Source organism: Cryptomeria japonica, chromosome 11, assembly GCF_030272615.1.
Source record: "Cryptomeria japonica chromosome 11, Sugi_1.0, whole genome shotgun sequence".
NCBI lineage: Eukaryota > Viridiplantae > Streptophyta > Pinopsida > Cupressales > Cupressaceae > Cryptomeria > Cryptomeria japonica.
In genome coordinates, this window is record NC_081415.1 from 248,777,438 (window position 1) to 248,800,649 (window position 23,212).

At 37.8% G+C, this 23,212-nt stretch overlaps 2 protein-coding genes across 2 annotated transcripts in view; one reads left to right on the forward strand and one right to left on the reverse strand.

Annotated features, from left to right (window-relative positions):
- Positions 1-23,212, forward strand: part of LOC131040149 (alpha-soluble NSF attachment protein 2) — a 172,709-nt gene that overhangs the window by 92,073 nt on the left and 57,424 nt on the right. Inside the window, exons 6-7 of the mRNA XM_057973003.2 lie at positions 22,758-22,917; positions 23,010-23,057. Of these exons, the coding sequence (XP_057828986.1) occupies positions 22,758-22,917; positions 23,010-23,057 (208 nt within the window). The remainder of the gene's footprint in view (positions 1-22,757; positions 22,918-23,009; positions 23,058-23,212) is intronic.
- On the reverse strand, positions 11,962-12,730 carry LOC131040150 (uncharacterized). The gene is made up of 2 exons (XM_057973004.2): positions 12,448-12,730; positions 11,962-12,334 (listed from the first exon to the last, which is right to left on the reverse strand). Exons 1-2 carry the CDS (start codon positions 12,455-12,457, stop codon positions 11,991-11,993), a joined length of 354 nt encoding a protein of 117 aa, XP_057828987.2. The 5' UTR covers positions 12,458-12,730; the 3' UTR covers positions 11,962-11,990.

Sequence of the window (23,212 nt, forward strand, 5' to 3'; positions counted from 1 at the left end):
GTATGATTGGGGTTTCTACCAAGTGATAGACAAATTGCTGCCCTTCACCAAGAGGTCATGCATCTTAGCAAGCTAAGGAAAAAATGCTGATTGCCATGGATTTTGACATGTAAAGGAAAGATGTCATGATGGACAGGTATTTGAGGGGGTGAGGGAATTTGCTTAGGATGGCCGAGGATTTTGACATGCAAGGGAAAAAATTCATCATGGCTGGGGTTTTGATGAGGTAAAGGAAAAATTCTATCATGGCCAGGGATTTGGAGGGGTAAATGATTTTGCTAGCATGGCCGTGGATTTGGAGAGGTAAATGAATTTTGCTAGCATGGCCATGGATTTGGAGGGGTAAAGGAATTTGTTTATGAATTCTCCAAATAGTTGATTGCCTTAATCACCTTCATTACCTTCATTAAATTTAGCCATTTGCCTGATCAAGCATCATGATGATGCACTTTCCATTGCCAAGTTAATGGAAAATTGGTCATTGTCATGGATTTTGAGAGATGAGGGAAGATTCTTGAGTTATGCCGTGGATTTTGGAGGGTGAGGGAAATTATCCTCCTTCAATTGATTTCTCAGTACCTCTTGATCGTTCCTCGCTTCCATGGTCTAACCTGAGGAAGTCTACTCGCTTGCCTGACTGCTCATCACACCTAAGACTCATACCTTAACCTGACCTGAAGGTCACATTGTGAAGCATCATCCAAAGACCACCATGATTCTCATCTATCATTTGATTCTCACTTATCACTTGAGCACTTAGAGCTGCAACGACTCCAAATTAGTCTAGAGGGAGACTGAATGCTGCTAGACTGCCTGACTGGATCACATCTTGACAACATAGGCACTGCATCTCCTCACAAGCACAAGGTTAAAGGCCTGAAATTATTGCCAAGCTAGATGACTAAGCTAAGACAGCAATGCTACCAAGCAAAAAGGTGGGGGTCCCCATTTGCAATGGGGCAATGTGTGTAAACATTACAACAGTATCTTATACTATTTTGGCCAAAGATCTTATCCTTCATGTTCATAATCTACTTCACACAAATGCAATACTTGAGAAACTAGATTTGTTAAGAGTCAATACATCTTGGACAAACATTTCCATCTAGGATGACATGGAATGGGCTAGGGCCACTTGGCAGCACATCTCGTTTCTTACATTATTGGGAAGGCCTTTGAGGTGGTTACACTATTCAAGTGGGAAATGGATGGTTTTAGAACATGTCTTTCTTTCAAGAAACAACCACAATCTATGGTGGCCCGCTATTGTTAATAATTCTATCTTGCCTTTGGCTGAAATGACAAGCATCATAGCACTCTCTATCCATACTATTAGAGATTTGGTCTCTTCTAGAGATTGGATCTGATGGTTAATATATCAGCAAAATTTCAAGATTTCTAATTTAAACTTTCCATTTATTTTATGCATGCATGAGATTTTTCTTGATGTCATGCTTCATAAACTAGGTTTGTAACCACCACTTGCTTGGTGGAAAGATTGACAATAAAATATTGACATTGCTAGTGACAATTGCACTTGGGATTGCTAATATAAGGTTCTTAGCCCTATTTCTTTAAATCTTTGTAAGCTCAGCTGCCATTGGTTCGTTCTTTGGGCTTAGTTCTAATAGCTTCAAAGGATTCGACATTCTATATGTGAGTCTAAAATTACTTATTTTATTTGGTGTTTGGTTAATCAAAGATTGCCTTTAGGTGAAAGTCTTTTTCACATTGGCATTGCATTTCTAGGAAAGACTAACAAAATTCCACGCCTATCCCCTTGCATTCATAGTTTAATAATTCATGGCATTTAACCCTACTTGTAGAATTCTTCAAAATCTCCAAAACTTACCATAATAGTAAAGATTCCCGCTACACAAGCTATAGCTTTGAAAGAGTTTCACCGTATTACCTAGGATCATTCACCACTGTGATTAATCTTCTCCGAGAGGGTTTTCATCCTTAGAGAAGCTGAGATGAACCAAGTTCCATCTCATAGAACCACAAGGGTTTCACCAAAGAGAAATCAAATAATCTACATAATACCAAATGAACTCTCTCCTTATATACTTTTCCTGCCAAATTTTCCAAAAGACTCCTTAAAATCAATTTTTAATTAAAAGCTCCATTTTGGCTCCAAAAAACCTTTTGTTAACATTATGATAATATTTGATACATGAGGTCCCAATATTATACGTCCATGATTTAAAACTTTTTATCCTCTTTCTAGTGAGATCTAACACTAGTAATAAAAACAATTATGTTAAAGTCAATAATACACTCAAGTTGCAGAAATTGTCGGAAAGCATCGGAATCGAAATCTGATTGCATTGGAATGATATCAATGATTAATAATGAAAATCGGGGTCAATTAGGTGACTTACTATAAATAGATGCTCTTTCCAAGAATCTTGGAGAACACACCAAAAGTTGGTAATCACTTCAGAAAGTGTCATAAGTGTCTTCTAGACCATTTAAACTCATTGACTACATCAAACATCCTCTCTTTTACGACCAATGATCACTGAGAAAGTCGGAGCAAACTGTAGTGCTGAAGTTATTGAAAATGGGGACATCACACATACCTTTGGATTGACTTCAAGAACAAACCTAGTTGGGAGGACTGTACAGAGAAGAGAACTTCAGGAGGTTGGAAAGACTTATTTTCTCTCCAAAATAGATGTAGAGAGACAGAGTTATGGGTTTGGAAGTTCATTCAAATATTTTTGGGCTTTTTGTGGTGCTCTACGAGTGTGAATTTCGGGCTTGTAGCACCTTAGACTCAAAGTGGAAACACATTGAAGAAGTTCAAAAGTGTCCAATCTCAAGAAAATTCAAAATAAATGGCTTAGTTCCTTATGAGATTATATTGATTGAAATGGGGGTAGATCCGATTGAAGCAATTGCTATGGTGCATCTCATAAGATATTTAAAAAGAATTGAACAAATGGAAGTTAGGAGATGGCAAAGTTTGTTTTCAATGACATTGTGAGAAAAAGAAAAAAGACATGGATGAAGCAAAATAGCAAATGAATGACTAAATGGAAGATTTACTTGAATGCTTTCCCCATGAATAACAAAGAGATAAAAGATTTTTTAACATACGTTCCACATTCATATATGGGCTAAAGTACCAGGGAGAAAAACAAAGTATTATTTTGAAGAGTTTCAACGCTATGTGTGATCATCAACAAAAAGCACACATAGTAGCCAATATTCTATGGAAAGCCAAGATTTTTATTGCTCAATTAAGAACCAACTCTCATCAACTTCGATGTGAAACAAGGAAGTGGACAAGACCTAAAGAAGCATGGGACAAAAGAGTGTTTTTTTTTTGCAACACCATGGCAATGGAATTAGGAAAACACTTTACTATGGAGTGCGATGCCTTCAAGGACATCAGAGACAAGCATGCCAATACAATGATAGTTGTTTCTTGGCACAATTTATTTGGCAAGAAGATTGTTGAGAAGATAGGGATGCTTATTATCTCCCTGAATACCAAATAAGCATCGGAGAAACAACTATCATTGTATTGGCATGCTTGGTATTTGGCAAGAAGATTGTTGAGAAGATTTCTAATCTCCATAGATACCAAAGTATTTCACAAGATAACAAATTCCAAAAAAGATTAGTGTCTTTCTTAATGCCTTTAATAAATCCAATAACAACATCAAGTATGTTAATATGCATTGGTAAAATCAGCCCAAAAATAAGCCAAACTTCCTTAGCAATAATACAATCAAAGAAGATATGCTTGATGGAGTCCTTCACTTTACAAATATTACAAAGATCATCTTTATTATAGTCAAATCTGATAGGCAGTTTATCAAGCATTAACAACCATCTAAACGTTTTCTTTTTAGGGGCCAAAGGAGAGCTCCAAAGAGCCTTAAACATTTTGCCCCATTGAGTAGGGGATAGATCTGAATACCAGTTAGCATTAACATGATTGGAGATCAATCTTAATTTTGTGTGGAGAGATGCCCTTAGATTTTGCACTAAACATGAGAAAGGCAAAGGGGGGGCTGCTATCCTTATCAACCCCAAGTGGAGAAACTCTATCCTTTTCTCAGGGGTCTCCCCCTGCAATAGGGCTGTATGGGTCACCTTTGGGGATGGTGATTCCACCTTCAGGATTTGCACTGTGTATGCTCCCAATGATTATAGGGATAGATCCGACCTCTAGCAATGGCTTGCATCCCTTCCAGATATACTGTGGATCTTGGGGGGAGATTTTAACATGGTTGAACACAAGGATGATAAGTTAGGGGGAGCCAATGTTGAATGGAAAGGGGGAGAGAAGTTACATTGGGAAAGACTTAAAGGTATCAAGAGACTCTTTGACCCCTTGGATGGCTTAAAACAATCTTACAAGGGAATCTGGTTTACCTGGTGCAATTACCAAAAAGGTGGGAACATGATTTTCTCTAGATTGGACAAATTCTAGACCAATAACGATGCCTTTTCCTTTGTCCCAGATCAGAAAGGGTGCCCGGTGATTGTGAGGCCATCTTCCCTATCTGACCACCGCCCCATTTTTGCCAAAATTGTCTTCAGGAGTTCTATCAAGGCTGGTAGCATAGGTGGTGGCAAATTCATTCTTAACAGTAAATTACTGCAAGATCATGATGCTTTGGCTGCTATCCATATTGTAAGATTGTTCAATAACTAGAATTCTCAAGCTATCTCTAATATTGCTAGGTGAAACACCTCGGTGTCTAGTTGGCAGAAGGTTCTTAGTACCATTGGCAAGAAGAAGGCCAAGGATGCTAGACAGGTGGAGCTTATCCTCTCCTCTAATCTGCATAAGGCAGAGGAGGACATTCAAAAAGATCCTAGCAATTCACATCTTACTCACTTGGTGGTGGTGGCTAGAGATAAGATTAGAAAAATGCAACATGTAAGAGCCATTGGAGCCAGGACTAGGGCTAGGATGTAGTGGTTGTCTCAAGGAGATAAAGGGTCTAAGTTCTTCTTCAACCTGCTGAAGCAGAAGCAGATCAAGGAGAAGATAGACAAGCTTTGGGTGGAAGACAGGGAAGTCTCTGAAGAAGAAGATATCATGGCAGAATTCCTTAACTTCTACAAGCTAGTTTTCTCCTTAGAAGATTCTCCTGCATCCATGCTTGCTAGAGACAAGTGTTGGTCTCTTGTCCCCAAGATTCTGTCACTTGAAGAAGGCCAGACTCTTAGTAGACCATTTTTGGTTGAGGAGATCATAAGAGCCATCAACTCTTTGCATAATGATAAGGCCCCTGGGCTGGTTGGGCTTACCATTGAATTCTATAAGGCTAACATTAGCTGGATTGCGGATGACTTGCTTGAGGTTTACAAGGAAGCTACTTTGACAGGGTCTCTGGGTGTTGACATTAATAGAGGCCTTTCAAACTTATCCCTAAAGAAGGGGACAAAGCTCTTATAAAAAATTGGCGTCCTATTACACTACTTAATGTATCCTATAAGATTCTTGCGAAGATGCTTGCTGTTAGACTAGAAAATATCCAACCTAAGTTTATTTGTACCACACAGGCCGGTTTTATTAAAGGGAGATACATCCTGGAGAACCTCATTACTGGTTGGGAGGCTATGGAGTGGGCTAGACTTTCGGATCAAAAGGTGGCCATGTTTATGCTAGACTTTGAGAAGGCATACGACAGGATTGAATGGAACTTTATTTCCATGATGCTTAAAGCTTTTGGTTTCCCTGAGGTTTTTTGCCAATATGTTAAGGTACTCCTTAAGGATGCTCATGCCCAGGTTGAAGTTAATGGTTCTATCGCTTAGTAGGTCTATTAGGCAAGGGTTCCCTCTAGGCCCTGCCCTTTTTGTAATAGCCTCAGATGCTTTGTATTACTTGCTTAGGGATAACTCTCTCTCCCCTAAAGTTAGAGGGATCTCCCTTTTGGATAAATCTGAATTGATTAACATTCAGTTTGCAGATGACATTGCACTATTCCTTGAGCTATCCAATGAAAACATGAGTGCTTTATCCGCCAAGATCACCTTGTTCTGTGACGCTTCAGGGGCAAAGATTTCCCAAGCCACATCGACTTTTCTCAGTTGGTCTGAGAGGCCACCAGACTAGCTTTCCACCTATGGGTTTCAATGGGGAGGACCTAACACAATTGTCAGATACATGGGGATTCCTTTCGCAATCTCTCCTTGTCTTAAAGATATGTGGTTTTGGATTAAGGGTAAGACTGAAACCAAGCTTACCAAATGGAATAAACACTACCTCTCACTTGCTGGGAGAGTACAAGTTTGTCATAAGATTCTGTCATCCTATAGTATATACTACGCCTTTGTGTGGATGTTTAGTAATTATCAAATCAATGAGTTGCAGAAGATCATCAGGGAATTCTTGTGGTAGGATGGTAGAGGACACAAAAAAGCACACTCAGCCAAATGGGAGTGTTGTTGTATGGACAAGGCTATTGGAGGACTAGGCCTTAAGAATCTTAAAGTGCAAGGGATTGCACTTGCTGCTAAATGGATCTTCCATGCACTGGAAGGCAACGAACCTTGGAAAGTGCTCATTTGAAACAACATTAGACTGGGTGTTCCCAAGAAGGCTAAATCCTGGAGATCCCTTCCTATTAGTGACCTTATAGCTGGAAATTTCATAGTCTCTACGCAGGCTCTGTTGTCTTCAAACCTATTTGGAAGGCGTGGGAGAGCGTTAGGCATAATATTGGAAATAATTGGATCAGCCGGGATAACCAAGTTTGTGGGGAAAGATCAATTTGGTGGAACTTAACCCACAATGGTAAACCCCTCACACTCACTCGAGGGTGTTCGGCCAAAAAATGGTCCAACAAAGGTATATGCTTTCTTAGAGATAATATTACAAATGGTTCTCTCATTTCATGGGATGATCTTTCTAGTAAATATCAGCTTCCCTTGTCCAATAGAAGAACATATAACATTATGTGCAATGCATGTGGTATCTTGCAGCTTCCTAAAGGATGCGATGTGAATGATGACAGGTTTGTATCCTTTTCATGGGTTGATGGCAGTGCTTTGTAATGTGAAATCAATCTCTATCTATAGAACTTACTAGTTAATTTATTCTTTGCAATATTGTAATATAAATATTAAAAAATTACTAATATCTCTAATTAACTTTTGGTTTCTAATATTTAAACACTTTCAATATTCTTTATATTAGTTATCCTTAAGAACTTTTCGTAATTTAATATTCTTCTCATATTTTTTAAAATTAATAACATCCTTTTTAATTATTATAACATTATATTTTAATTTAACTCTTCATGACATAGAGTAATGGTTAAAGCGTGGATTGTTGTTATGGCCATCAAGGTTCAAACCCCTCTGGGCTATTGTGATTGTGGGAATTGTGCCCTCGCTAATCTATTGTGCTACCAAGTTTGAACCTTAATATTGATGTTGTTGGCATTCATGCAAAAAATCCCTCGTCCATAAAAAAAATAATATTATAATTTATTAGAAGTATAATTTAATTCCTCTATCTCCACATTAGGAAAAGTACTAAATATTATTTTTTCATATTGAAATTTGTTTACACAATATGTAATGTCCCCTAATTGGGAATGCCCTAAATTTTCCCTAAGTCTCAATTTCCAAATGGGTTTATAGTGTACCTTCACCTGGTTGAAGTCCTACAAATAGATTAGAGATCATTTACAACAACAATTTTGATAAGCTGATAATAATTAAACATTAGTGAATCTATGGCAGAGCTATGAATTCAATCATAACACACTAAACATATTTGGAAGGCTCAACCATAAGAGAGCATGGGAAAGAGTGACTTTGATGGGGTGTCTTAGATACTCTACTCTAGGCCCAAGAGCGGATATACCATCCGTCTTGCCCTCATGTGGCCCATGCCACCCTTATGAGGTGGTCTACCCAATGAGGTGTCCACTTTCTGTTATCCCCTTGTCTTGCCAACCGTACCCCGGAAGCTATCTCTTCTAAGCCCAAAGGTAGTACCCCTTGTACCCACTTGGCCTCATGGGACTTATGTAATCCCCACCTTGAGGTGGCATACTTAGGAGAGCGCCCCATCACTGTACCCCTCTTGCAATCCTCACTTCCTCCATCATGTCTGAAAACATTCAGAAAGAATACATTCTACACAATCAATTTACTGCAGATAATCATTAATCAGCTTAATATTTACTGTGGCATGTATGAGCAATCATAACAGCAATACATTATTAATAGTAAGTATGCAGAAATATAAATATGTTGACACAACACTTATCATGTTATACATAGAGAATTCATACCAAACTGTCACAGCCAATTGAACTTGCTGAACATTAATATTTTAAAAAATATCAGTCTGAATCCTTTTCAATTGTTATTGAATTCTCTTCATTGATTGATGGATTTTGTTGAATGATTGATATTTTGAATGAGTTATCGTTCGATTGAATGAATTCCTTTGACTATATGATTTGAGGTATTGGTGAGTGATAATATAATGATGTGTTGGCTTGATATATTGGAGAATGGTGATTGAATGAATGCTGATCTGATAGAATGATTTTGTTGTGACCACATCACACATCGCCCCATCAAGATTGGGACCCCCTTTTTTTTTAGGTTTTTCCTCTCTAGGATTAGTCTCTCTCTGCTCTCTCCTAGTGGGTGGAGTGGATTAGATCATCAAGTGTTGCAAAGAATTGATTAGTAGATGAAGGACTCAAGATTCAATAGGCTAAGCAAAGTTAGGTGAAAGAAATAAAGAAGAATCATCCATAAGGTCGCCTACCTTGCCCCAATTTGAGAGCAAAATTTTCATCAAAAACCGTCATTGGAGCGAAATTTGCTTAAATGCCTTGACCCCGTACCTTGCTCAGGTCCTAGAGTGAAATTTTGTTTTAGGTCCTGTCCCTCTGAAGGTCACAGAGCGAACTTCCTCTATAGGTGTTCTTAAGGGTCGAATTGATGATGCTTTCATGTGAAGAGATTGCAAAACTTAAGGCTTAAATCGGTGAGGTAAAAGAAAGTGGTGAATTCCAGTCATGTCTTTGGATAGGTCCTAAGGCGGATGTTGAATTGATGTTCTTGGAGAGGACATAGAGCAAATTTTTTTCTCTTCAAGTCTTGTCCTTGCCAAGGTCTTGGAGCAAAAATTCCATTATAGGTCTTGTCCTTGCCAAGGATGTGGAGCGAACTTCCCAACTTGACCTTGTCCTTCCAAGGGACATAGAGCGAATTCCATTATGGGTCCTGTCCTTGCCAAGGTCTTGGAGCGAAAATCCCATTATAGGTCCTGTCCTTCCAAGGGACATGGAGCGAATTTCCTACCTTATTCCTTGTCCTTCCAAGGGTCCTAGAGAGAACTTCATGCCTTGTCCTTGTTGAAGGTCCAGACCGAACTTGAATATGTGTATCTTGGAGAAGTCTTAAAGCGAACTTTGTCTAGAATAATGAGCGTACCTTTTCGAGGTACAAGAGTGAACTTTATCATTTGAAGCTTACCTTAGAAAGGTCTTGGAGTGAAGGGCATTATAGGTCCTGTCCTTCCCAAGGACAGAGAGGGAACTTCATTTTGAGTCTTGTCCTTGTCAAGGACATAGAGCGGAATTGTCATTTAAGTCTTGTCCTTCCTAAGGACAAAGAGCGAATTTCCATAATAATTCCCGTCCTTCCTAAGGACAAAGAGCGAATTTCCATTATAGGTCCTGTCCTTGCTAGGTACATGAAGCGAAATTTTGATTTAGAGCTTGTCCTTCCAAAGGACATAGAGCGAACTGATTTCAAGAATCATGTTCTTCCCGAGGACCCAAAGCGAAATTCAACAAGGGAAAACATTTTGGCGCCATGATCAATTTCAAATTCGAATTGCTAAGAAGGGAGAGTCTGATTTGTTAAGTCGGCCAGCATCAAGGAAGCCAATTTATTTTTTATTTTTTATTTTTTTGTTTGCATTAAACCAAGTCAGCCTTTTACCCAAAAGACACACCTTTACCCTAACTCGCATATATAAGAGAGGTTAAAAGATCATTTTAACATCAAATCAAAATACAATTCCTCTCTATAAGCGAAATTTAGCAGCAGATCGGTGAATCACTACAGCAGGTCAGCAAACTTCACCATTAATTGCAGGGTTAGTCTTTTGGAGAAGGCGAATTTTATCATTTAAAGATGAAGAGGAAGCGAATTTACTCAATAAACAGGCCTATCATACAGCGAATTCACCTTGGACAGCCCAGATTTGTATTAGGCATCAGACTTGCATTCCAAATAGTGATTTCATTAAGTAGTGTCAGTCATTCAATTGATAGGAAATCATCAAAGTCAGATGTAAGGACTGCATTTTAAGATTAAAATCAGGTCTGATTAAAGGCTGAAAGGCATATTTCATTCAAGTTAGGATGCATGTGTAAGTTAGGACAGTCTTATGAAATATTCAATTATCGTTAAAATGTAGGACTGGTTTAAATCAGTACTTCAGCTTCATTTTAAGGTTTTGCAAGCTCAAAGTCATTAATCTTCATAACCTTTTCAAGATCCTAACTTGAGCATCTCTCATAGGTGAACGATGACAGTGCCCAAGACAAGCGGATCTACCTCAAGGCAGGCTCTCATCAAAGAAGATCAGAAGAATCATGACTTGGAGACCAAGATTACGTCCCGGTGGAGCAACATTGGAGATGCAAATCTTGGGAACTTCAATGTGAAGAAGTTTCATGAGGCACCATACATTGGCAAACCATCACCTATAGCCAAGAGGATGATAGAAAGCGGCATCATCAAGGCAGCCGACTTCCCTCTTGCAGTTAGATGTCATGAACTAATGATTGAATGCATCAAGCACTATGATACACACTCAAGGACAATTGTGGCCGAGGATAGGACCTTTCTTTCCTACCTATCAGAAAAGGCCATAAGTGAAGCCTTCCACCTACCAGAACAGAGGGACATGATTTATAGAAGCTTAGAAGGAGCCAAATCGATTTATGAAGATGATCCCGATGCATGCTTATCAATCATCAATAGGGATTGGTTGCAAAAGAGTAGACCTCGCTTGAACAAGATACCTAATGGGCCACACCAAATTGACTTCCAAGAGGGATTCAGGGATTTGATCACCTTGCTTGGTTAAGCTATAGGTGCTCCTCAAGCCTTTTGTTTTGATAAATGGATGTTCTTTTTCATTCAAATAATTATTCAAGGGAAAGGAATGATTAATTGGGCAAGAATCATTAGTAATTGCCTAGATGTACAATTGAGAAGGTTAATTCCTACCAAGTCATTCCACATGAGCTCATATGTCATATATTCTCTAGCAAGAAGTTGTGAATATGCGGGGCTACCCAAAGAGACGGGACTCGGACTCGGCTCGGACTCGACAAGGCCGACTTGGACTCGGACTAGGGACTTGGTGTCAGACTCGGCTAGACTCGGGAAAGTGAAAAACTCAAGAAATTTAGAGATTTTTAAAGATTTAAAACTTGTTTCAGACACCCTTTATTGAATGCACCTTAAAGACACAAAAAAATCATTAAACTCGGCTCATTTGATTACATACACAAGTATACATCAATCACATAAGCATAAACACAAATTGTAGCTGAAGAAAATAACAAACATAGATATATAAATATTGTCAAATGTATACAATATTACAAAACTCATGGAATAAAAAATCCATGTCATCATATGGTCATCATCAAATGTTTCATACAAATACCAAAGGTAAATAGTAAATACTAAATACAACTACAAGTGTACAAGCCTATGGCTCAGAGGGCCGTGCAACCTCTCGCCCTGGCCCCCTGCGAAGGCATTTAAAGTAGGTCCTGGATGATTCAGCGGCCATAGTCGCTCCCCGTGACACCATGCCATGCTCACCAACATTAGGAAAAACTGTGTCATGCTCACCAACATCAGGAACAGCTGTCACTCTGAGTCTCAGTATTTCTTGTTTCTGCTCATGCTCTCTGCTCCTCCTCTGCCATGGCTACAGCCTCAACCTCTATATCTACCTAGTCGATCCAATCAATGTCATCATCACTAAATACAGCCGTAGGAGTCCCAGGAGCTGTCTGATTCTCATTGGCCCACTCTGCTTCAAGATCAACCTCATCTAGAATGATAGGAGACATGTCAACTATTGCATTCTTTCTCATTCTCAGGTGGAGGTTGTAGTGAACAAAGACGAGATCATTCATCTTCTCCATAGATAATCTATTGCGCCTCTTGGAGTGTATGTGCTCAAACATACTCCAATTGCGCTCACAACCTGATGCGCTGCATGGTTGGCTCAAGATGCGAATGGCCAACTTCTGAATATTTGGTGTCTCTGGGCCAAAAAAGTTCCACCAATGATCTGAGTTTGAAATGAGAAAAATAAATAAAATCAGTCTCACTCATGAACTCATTTAACAAGTTACAATATAGTATTGAATAAAACTAAAATTAAGCCTTACAATTTATTTTTACCTGGCATCATAGTTGTCCTACCGTCTTTGGCGACAGGACGAGAGAAGATCTCCCCTTGTGCATCTGAGAACAACTGTAGCTCTCGAAAAAGGTCTATCTGAGAAGTACCAACAGGTCACATCTTCTCCATGATTGCATATAGCCCATTAAGGACCTCCACATCAGCCTTGAAAGAAGGGATAAAACGGAATGCCGGATTCAGATAATAGGCTGCCGCATGGATGGGCCTATGAAGCTGATGATGCCATCTCCTATCAATGATCTCCCAAATGGGACCATACTTGCTCTCATCTCGTCCATAGACGAATCTGATGGCCTCCTTTGCCCTATCCATGCCCTCATATATATAGCCCATTGCGGGCTTATCTCCATCCGCAACTCGCAACAAAACCACCAAGGGCTTAACAAACTGCAAAATTGAAAATATTGTGTAATTTAGAAAAATGAGCAAGTAAGAGAATACATATAATAAGTTATAAAACATGAAGTTAAATTGTAGAATTTATAAAAAAATTACCTTCACTATCTTATCACAAGGGACCCAAAAGCCTTGCTCATCAAAAATGCAATCTGCCATATCTTTCCCTGCAGGGGTGGTAGCATGGGATGAGGAAGACCACTCCTCACCAACAATCATACGTCTCAAGGCAGACTTAGACGTAAGCATGGACTGCAATGTGAGGAAGTTTGTGGCAAATCTTGTGATTCCTGGACGAGCTTACTCCTTCTGCTCTGTGTATTGTTTCATAAGAGCCAACACCCATGAATGATTATATACAAATTTGCAGACATTTCTTGCCCTTTCTACACATCTCTTGACCCATGGGATTTTTCCAATATCCTCCAACATGAGGTCAATGCAATGAGCAACACATGGAGTCCAAACTATAGATGGGTGCCTCTCCATCAATAGTCTACCTGCAGCAACATAATTTGTTGCATTGTAAATTGTAATTAATGGAGGTACAAACTACAAGATAGTAATCAATTTGCAAACAAAATTAGTTTGTAATCAAAAGTTTACCCGCAGCAACATAATTTGCTGCATTGTTGGTCACCACCTGTACCACGTTCTCCTCACCCACATCTTCAATCACCTCCTCTATCTGCTCACATAGGTAGGTGGCATTCTTGCAATGGGCAGAGGCAACAATGGACTTGATGAAAACGGTGCCCCCTGAAATTAAAAAATAAAGCTAGGTCAATGATCATTCAATAAACCATTAGATAAAAAATAAAAAATTAAAGACTATATAAAACTAAAATTAATCAATCACCTGCGGAAGAAACAAGAAAATTAAGGAGAGTTCTATTTCTCCTATCCGTCCAACCATCAGTCATGATGGTGCAACCTTTAGTGCTCCATATCTGGCGGCGTTCATCTAAATCCTTCTTCACATTATCCACCATTTGAGACAAAATGGGTCCCCTCAAATCACTCTCACTAGGGGCTTTGAACCCCGCCCCGCATATGGTAATGGCATCAACCATTTGTTGCCAATAAGGAGACCTGTTGCAAAGAAACTCAATGAGATAAGTTAAGTATAAAAATTCAATGAGATAAGTTAAGTATAAAAATTAAAACAATCAAAGTTATCAAACATAAAAGTTAGTAAAACATTCACTTGGCTAAAAAGAATGGAATACAGCTGTAGCTCCAAAACCTGCCAACTGCCATTTTAGCAGCATCATGGACCTCCTTGTTCCAACCCATGCCCTCAAGTGACGGTTGGGACCCAGGAGTAGTGCGAGGCACAAAGAAGGAATCCAACCTAGATTTACGAATCCTAGGTCCAATGGTAGCACTCCCACTACAACTACTAGTGCTAGGAGCATGAGAAGTGGTGGTGGCACTGCCACTTATAGAAGTAGAAGTAGAAACGGAAGCACCAGTAGTAGCAAACTGAGTGGGACGATATGGAGGTAAGGAAGAAGGGCCTCCAACACAACCTAACTATGTCCCTCTTCCTAAAACTGTCTGTCTCCCAATGGCCGCTTGATCCTCCTTTTGTTTCTTTTTCCTTTCAATCTCCTCAACCATTACATAACATTCACGTACGGCCTCAGGGACAGCTTTTACGCATGGTTCGACATCATGTCCACGCACACCAGCAATATGGTATTTCAGCCTATATATATCTCCATGGAATATTGTTTTGCAAAACATACATTTTGTTTGCCCCTTTCCTTGCCCTGGAAAATCCTCATGATATTTCCAAGCAGGGTCCTTTCTAATGGGGGGTCTAGAAGCTGAAGTAGACATTTTAGGATAGTTTTGTGAAACTTGAAGTTGAGGCAAATAATAAAGTGAAGTTTGCTGCAATAAAACATTACAAATACAAAATAAAATTAATACATATTACATACATTCAAAAAAACTAAAGTAGGGTTTGTCAAACCCTACTTTTAAAAAAAAGAAATTTACAAACCCTACATAGTACAACACTACAACTACATACTACATGCTACATACAAAAGATTTTGAAAGAAAATGTAAAACTTAAAAAAAAAAATGAATAGAAAATGCAATTTTTGCTACAAGAAACAAACTAATTTTCGAAAAAACAATCGTACCTCTTACAACAAGCTTGAAATGAGCTGCAAAGTCTTCCTATCCAACTCTTGATGCACCAAATTAAAACACAATGCAGCTCCAATGTGACAAATTGAAGAAAACTTGAGCTTCCTCCTTGTTGGTTTTTCTTCTATGCACCCTTGTTTTTCTTCCCAACTCACTTTACTCCTTTTTTTGCAAGTGAATGAAATGAAAGTCACTTTTAGGGATAGAAGATAATTATAAAAAAAAAACGGACTTAAAAAACATTGCAAAATAAAAATTTTTTTTGTGTTTTTTGTTTGGCTTGACGCCGGCCGAGTCTGGGGCTCGGGACTCGCCGAGTTTGGCGAGTTTGGGCCAAACTCTCCAACTCGGCGAGTCTGGCGATTTTACTCGCTAGACTCGGATGAGTCCGAGTCCGAGCCCCTGGGACTCGCCGGGCTTGACTCGTACTCGGACTCGCCGAGTTTGGGCGAGTCCCGTTTCTCTAGGGCTACCACATAGAGGTAGAGTTGGAAGAGGGCCCAAAGAGATAAGGGTTTGTGATTCTTATGAAATATTGCATCACCCACCTAAACAACACTATAGAACAATCAATGACACTTTCACAATGCACATCACCAGGACTCTACAAGGTGGGATCCATCAAAGATTGTCTCCGGAGGCACAAACACTTGTCAAACAATATGGTGTGTGCTTTATTCAATTTCCCAAATTCACATATATAAGGGTCCAAGGATGTCCTTCTCCTCCTTATATGTTGCCACGTTATTTCACAGACATGATAGTACTTCTTGAGGTGGCAAGAGAATTGTTAGCACGTACCAAGTCATTGAGGTACAAACACGGAGGTGTCATCACTAATTCCATTTCACTTGGGAATTCAATAGAAGTTTATCCTTCCCTCCAAGTAGCTGAATATGCTGAGCCAGAGTTATCTCTCTATTTGTTTACACCATTTGCTTCTAGAGATAATTTTGATCCCTATGGTAATGTAGAGGAAATGGCTGGAAGAAAGCATAAGCATGTGTTTCAAGTAGAAGATTTTTGGATGAGTAAACAAGATGGCTTAGAGATAAAGAAGAAGATGCACTCCCAGCTGCCTCTTGATCTCATCAGGAAATGCAAAATCTATAGTGGCTAATCAAGCACAAGATAGTGGTAGATATATCCAATCTACCTATGAGATGGAGGATAAAGGAATAAAGATTAATTGGGATGAAAAAGAAGTCACAGATTTGAGGGAATTGATGAATCAAGTTTTAACTTGCACACGAAGATGGGTAGATATTCAACATCAGAAATTAAAGGAGCAAGATGTGACAATGACATTCAATTTGGAGACAAGGGCAAAAGAAGAAGAAAGGGAAAGTGTTAGTGAGAGCACCTCTCATTCCAAAGGATCAAAAAGGAAGAATGAACAAGGAAAGAAAGAAGCATCCAAGAAGAAGCAAAATACAAATTCCGATCAGCCTCCTAGCGCTTCTTCTAGACACGAGAAAGAAAATCAAGTCAAAGATCAAAGAATAGATGAAGGCATGGTCCACGAAGTAGATGAATCAATGGAGTCTACAATACAAAATGACAAGAATGATAGGCAAGATAAAGGAAAAATCCCTCAAGAATCATCAAATCCAGCCCTTCATATCCAGATTTGTGATTATGAAGAACAAGGAGATGATAATGAAGTAACTTGCCCTCCTAGGAATGAACCATTGCCCGAAGAAGTGCAAGTAAAAGAAGGAAGATCTTCTATCCCCAAATGGCTCAAAGAGAGGCTTACCAAAGAGGTAATAGAGGAAGAAGAAGAACAAGCATTTGATTTAGAAAGTCTTCTAAACGGAATTCAAGAAGTCATTGAGAGAAAGAAAGCTCCAAAGATGTCTAAAATAATAAGAGATGATGTAGGCTCTAGAAAGATACAGATTGCCACTCCAGCGGTAGATAAATATGAGGATGAGATTATGGCAGAGGAATATGATTTGGAGACATTTGACTTAGGTCCACTCACTTCTGAGCAAGCCATGGAGGAAGCAACTGACTTAGTGAAGGCGGTCAATGAGAAGCTAAAGGCCGAAATAGAGAAGAACAAAAGGTTAGAAAAGGAGGTAAATGCATGGAGGAACTATGTCCAACAATTTCAGCAACCATTGACACATCAAAGTCCGGCAGCCACACCACCTCCCTTGTTTCCAGCAGAGTTAGTTGATTATATGGAGAAAATGAGAAACTCAACACAACTTCTAGAGGCATGGATCAGCAAATCCTTCACAATGGCTAATGAATTTGCAAGAAATATGATGAAAATACTTGGTAGAGCCATTCGAGTTCTTGAGATAGTTCATAATCTCATGGTGACAGTTGATGCCTTCACTCATGCTAAGGACGTTACCATTTCAGTATTGTAAGCAATAAGGAAAGAACCTACATAGAGACTGGCACAAGAAGGGGTAATTAAAAAAGAATTAACTCCTAATCTGTTACAATGGTCGACCTTGCTTCAAATGAAGAAACTCCTTTTTGAAGACATTAGTAACAAATGTAGTCAAGTTGAAGATACCGTCCATCCTATTCATGACAAGATAATTGAGGTGATGTGCATCATTCTTGACAAAAGGGTAGAAATTGAAACAGATGTGGACATTCAACAATTGGAGGACAGGATAAAAGTTATCTTTCAAGGAGAAGGTGGACCGATCACAGAAAAACAGTTGGATCTTATGCATGCCACTATGTTCCTTATTGATAAGACAAAAGAACTTGAGTATGGATGGGAGATAACACTTCTTGCAGCCTTTGATGAAGTAATCCACCTAGAAGAACATATGAAGAATCTACCTGGGATTCCAATTTCTGAAGTTGAAAGTATGACGTCCAGATTCATTGAATATGCCAAAAAGGAGAAGGAGAAAGGAAACAAAGTTCTAGAAGAAAGTTTGTTATGATTCCACTTGGCATTTCATTTCCCTATTGGAGGATGCTTCCTCGATTTCCGTGTCGGCACATGTTGTCTTCTCATTGGTTGATTCATGATGATGATTATCTTGATAGGGTTTTCATTTGTATTAAACCCTAATTAGGGTTTAGGTGGCAAGATCTTGGCCCTTGATCTTCATTCGATCTCGACCCTTCATTGTATTTGGGAGTCTTATATAAGCTTCACTCATTTCATTTGTAATGGTTAATAAGCAATAGTAAGCAATATCTATAGCAATAGAGTAGAAGAGAAGAGAGAGTAATAGTGCTAGAATAGTGGCAACGAAAAGACTTGAAGAATTGTTGTTTGGATCAATAAAAACATTGAAGTTATGTTGTTTTTGCTCAATCCTTGAAGCTTATCGCATGGTTCTTTTATCTTCTCAAGCCAATCTTTCGATGTTAGTTTTAGTATTTAAATTAAATGATGGAATGTTGCACTTGATATATTGTGGAGCTCGTTATCCATACCACTAGCTTTCTTGCTGATTGTAAGCGAGCCTTGTGTGGTCAACTAGAACCTTTGAAATTGTTTAAGTTCGATCATTGTTCAATCATTGATATGCATTCAACTAATGGTGTCTATGATTAGTAGTGATTTGAAAATCCCCAAACATCCTTATAAGATTGCACTAGTTCTAGTGGAGTTGTTCATGTATGGTGATGCTATAACTAGTTGAGTTTCACATGTGTCATTCTTCATCCATCTGTTTTTAGAATAGCTTAGAATTTCTCTAAACCCTCATCTTTTACCATTTTTTTGATAATCATTTAGTAGTCTTAGGAAGAAACTTCATTGCATATCATCTGCCAATCACTTCATGAAATCTTTTCGAACCATAAATGCCCCTTCATGAAACAACAATCACAACGACCAACTAAGCTTATCCACACGTAGTGATCCTACATATATGAACCTTGGAGTCTTTTTGGGTGATCCTTAAGCTAATCTTCAGCATCCAAGAGATTTTTATTCAAGAGAGGATAAGATACTTAAGGTATTTTATTCTATGTTCGCATGTGCCTAAAAAACACATCAACAAATTTGTTGATTGATTATTTTCTTGATTGGAATGATGATTGATAAGTGATCCTTGAATGATTTGGAATGACCTCTTTTATACTTCATTGGTGAAAGGGTCACCACCTTTCTTCAGAATTGAGTCACCACCCTTCATTAGAATTGAGTCACCACTCTTCATTGCTACCTTTGAGAATAATAAATCATTCCCCAAGTTGATCTCCCTTGGATATCCTTCTCAAATGGAACCTTCTCCCCTCTATAACTTCCAATGTGAAAGAGTCACACCTCTTCATCCTGTGTGCCCTTTGCAAGGGTCACAACGTTTCATAATTATCACTCTTTGAAAGAGTCACAACCTTTCATATTTATCACCCTTCAAAAGAGTCATAACCCTTCATCTTTTCTTTCCTTTGAGAGGGTCACAACCTTTCATATTTATCACCCTTTGAGAGGGTCACAACCCTTCCTTCTTCCATTTATCTTTCCTTCAACCCTAACAACTATAATATTCATAAACCTAGTAAAATTATGATGCATTCAACTTGCAATATTTTGTTGATCTCAAACTATTATCCAGCCTGCCTTTAAATTGTTGTGATGGTCAATGGGTCCTTGGTCTACTGGTGAAGTTGAATGACTCCAAATGAGCCCACCAAGTATCAAGTCTTGCTGAGTGCAAAGGCTTCGACATCATAAGGGATGAGGTCAGGATTGTGCCCTGGACAAATTTGGTGGAATGGATACCCCTCAGTCCTTGGCTCTTAGCCAAAGAGGTTTTAGCCTATAGGCTAGTGCGCCTGTATCGGGTGGAAAAAAAATACTTTGTGAAGGCCCTCGTTGGGCAAGTGTGCTTGTGGGCTTCATGCCCTTACTGGGCTATGGGCTTCCATGCTCATAGGTTTGGACCGCCATAAAATAAATAAAAACATTTGATGTCATGACTCATCTATCAACTATGCAACAAATACTTCTATTACAATCCTACAAAAATAGGTACTTGCCAGTATGTTGCTACCACACATATGACTTGCAAGAATTTGTTATCTCAAACTATTTGTCTTGCTCTTAAATTGGTATTCCACAAAAAATTCTATAGACTAACCAACAAATACTATTATTGCAATAATAGATATGCAAGTACTTGCCACTACATGGCACTTGTCATATATTATATTCAACATTTTAACAGAACAGTTTCATAATAAAATATTTATAATAAGGTATGATGTAGTATATAGTAGGGCAAATTAAAATATTTATCACTGTTTATATTAGAAAAATAATATTTTGGAACCATAACTAATAATAAATATAGCTGGAAAAACTGAATTGGAATTTTTTTTGAAAATGTTAGGTGTTCAATAAATTGAACCTAGAGATCCACAAGCCCACTCAAATGTTGGAAATATTTCACTCTTTGGATTAAATTTGGAAATCTTCAATTTTCTCTTTAACAATATTTTCGCACTTGTGCACTCTTTGGATGGGATCATTTATAACAGATATGATGGTTTTTGTCTCCAATCTAGTTTGGAAACCAAGAGAGTTTTCATCCTCTGGCCAAAAGATGAACATAGTTGCCTAATGTTCAAGAAATGAATTTTTAGCAAGCAATGGATGGTTTTCTCCAAGCCCAATTCCTTTTATAATCACTTGTTTTCTACTTTTAGCCTTTCAGAAGAAGTCTCTAGAGTTTCATTCTCTTTTAATTTTAATATTCACTTTGCCCCTTGTGTCACTCTTTTTTATAACACTTTATGAAATCACTTTTTGGAATTTTATAATTTAATACCAGGTGTCCAAATTAATCTTGGGATTTGTGATTCCCAATCCTTGATCCTTCCTATGATGTAGTTGGCTTTTGCCATGTTACTTTGATATTATCACAAGCTGAAGAATTTTAACCAGGAGATATCTTTGGATCCATCTCAAAGAGGGGGTTATTTGCAACCCAATAGAATTTATAAAAAGACCGAGATTTATATCACATTATCACAAGTTGAAGAATTTGAACTAAGAGAAATCTTCAAATCTATCTGAAAGAGTGAGTTATCTGTAACCCTAACACCTCATGAGATGAGTTGTTTCTTTTCCCAAATGATATTTCTGAACCCTAGAGTGATATTCTCAATCTAATTCCATTTTATCATCTCCTAATGTTTTGCATACCCTAATTCTATAAATAACATAAGAAACAACAAAATTAAAAGTCAATTCTTTTAAAAAAATATATATTTTTTAATAAAGGTTTGCTATTGTTTCTTTACTAGCTACATTTTGACAGAATTACTACTTAATTATTTGGAAATGATATTTTCTGAAAAGATTAGAAACCTTCAACAAACCAATTTTAGAAGCAATAACATTAAAAGAAAGTCCAACATGGATATTATTACTATATATAAAGTTAAACCAAAGAAAGCTTCATAAGAGCTTTGAAGTTTGACTGCTATTTTATTGTTTAATATTGAATGAAAGAGCATAGAAAATGTCTTTTTTCTTAACTGTATGATATTATTGCCAAGATGAATATTATCATTATATGTAAATCAAAGGAAGCTCCTTATGAGGTTATATATTTTGTTGTTTAATAGAGCATAAAAGAACATAGAAAATGACTATTTTCGTAACTGTATCACAGGATCAAACGTCTCTGCTTAATGCTTATTCTCATGTACACATTCCATATTTTCTAGTAATGCAAAGGAAGAAAGAGCCCCGATGAAACAGATTAGAACTCTTTAGATAATAATGCAACGTAAAAATATTTTCTAGAGTATAGCAGAAAATCATCTATGTTGAAATTATATGGTTTTATCCTGTGCAAGGGAAGTCATCTAAAGTGCACAATTATGAGCTGAAGATACCATATACATTGTCATTTTTTACGTTCAGTCATTTGGGAATCTTATACTAGGCTTCATTTTGTAGGTATTTAAGGCTGTTTAGTTATTTGTAGGAATGTTCCATGGTCGTCTATGATAAGTGTAATGGATTTGCTGAATCAGAATGTGTTGACCATGCAAATCTAGTCCATGGAAAATTCTTATTTCTTGTAGTGTAATTTCTCAATGCATTGTTAGTAGTTAGTACCAAAGTGTGCTTGATGTTGTTGATGAACCACAAAAACTCTGGTGTTGGAACAATCATTCTTCCACAATTAGACAGCCTTTGATCAGTCTAAATGCTATTCGATATGAGCATTGCCAAGATACATATATTTTGAAAAGGAAACCCCAATTTTTCTTGGACACTGGTTACGGCGGGTCACCAACACTTCATGAATCTCTTAAAATAATTCACACAATAGGGTTACTTCCTGAGAAGTTTTTCAGTAAAGAGGACAACACTTGTAGAAAAAAGGCCATGATCTGTTTTTTCACCTTACACTTTAACCAAAAGTCTCTAATGTTAATTTTACAGCTACTCAAAAATTATAAATTCTGAAATATCCATATAAGATGGACTGGCCATTTTTGACCGTTTACCTCGCGGAGAGTAGCACTTCTGTATTGAAACTGAAAGTGACCATTATCCATTGACAAAGGTTGAACATCTGGTGAAAGTCATCTAAATTCAATAAAAATTATAATTATTGATTTTCTTTAATAGCCTACTTTAGCAACATGGTTATTAAATTTTGACATCTTGTTGAAAACGCTTGTGCAATTCCTAGGACGAGGCAGATTGATATAAACTGTGTTTATGATAACTTGAACAACTTTTGATTTTGGCTGTCTGGAATTCTTACAGATATCCAAAGGCTATAGAAATATTTGAGTCGATAGCAAAAGAATCTATCAATAATAGCTTGCTGAAGTACAATGTCAAAGGGTATCTTGTCAATGCTGGGCTTTGCCAGATTTGTAGAGGGGATACGATGGCATTGAACAATGCATTGGAGAAATATCAGGTTCTTATATAAAAGAGATTGAAAATTCTGCAGTGCTGCTAATTTCATGTTTGCATTTATTTGAAACAATTGTAACATGACTATCACTTCAGGAACTTGATCCCACATTTTCAGGCACACGAGAATGCAAATTCTTAGATGTGAGTCTTTAATTCTTTTTCATAGAATAATTTCTCTTATTTTAATGTGCTTTTTATAGGGAGATCAAACCCATTTCATGTTAATGCTCACATTTTTGTGACTTGTGTTTGAGAAAAACTCAAATGCATATCAAAAAACATTTGGAATGCTATAG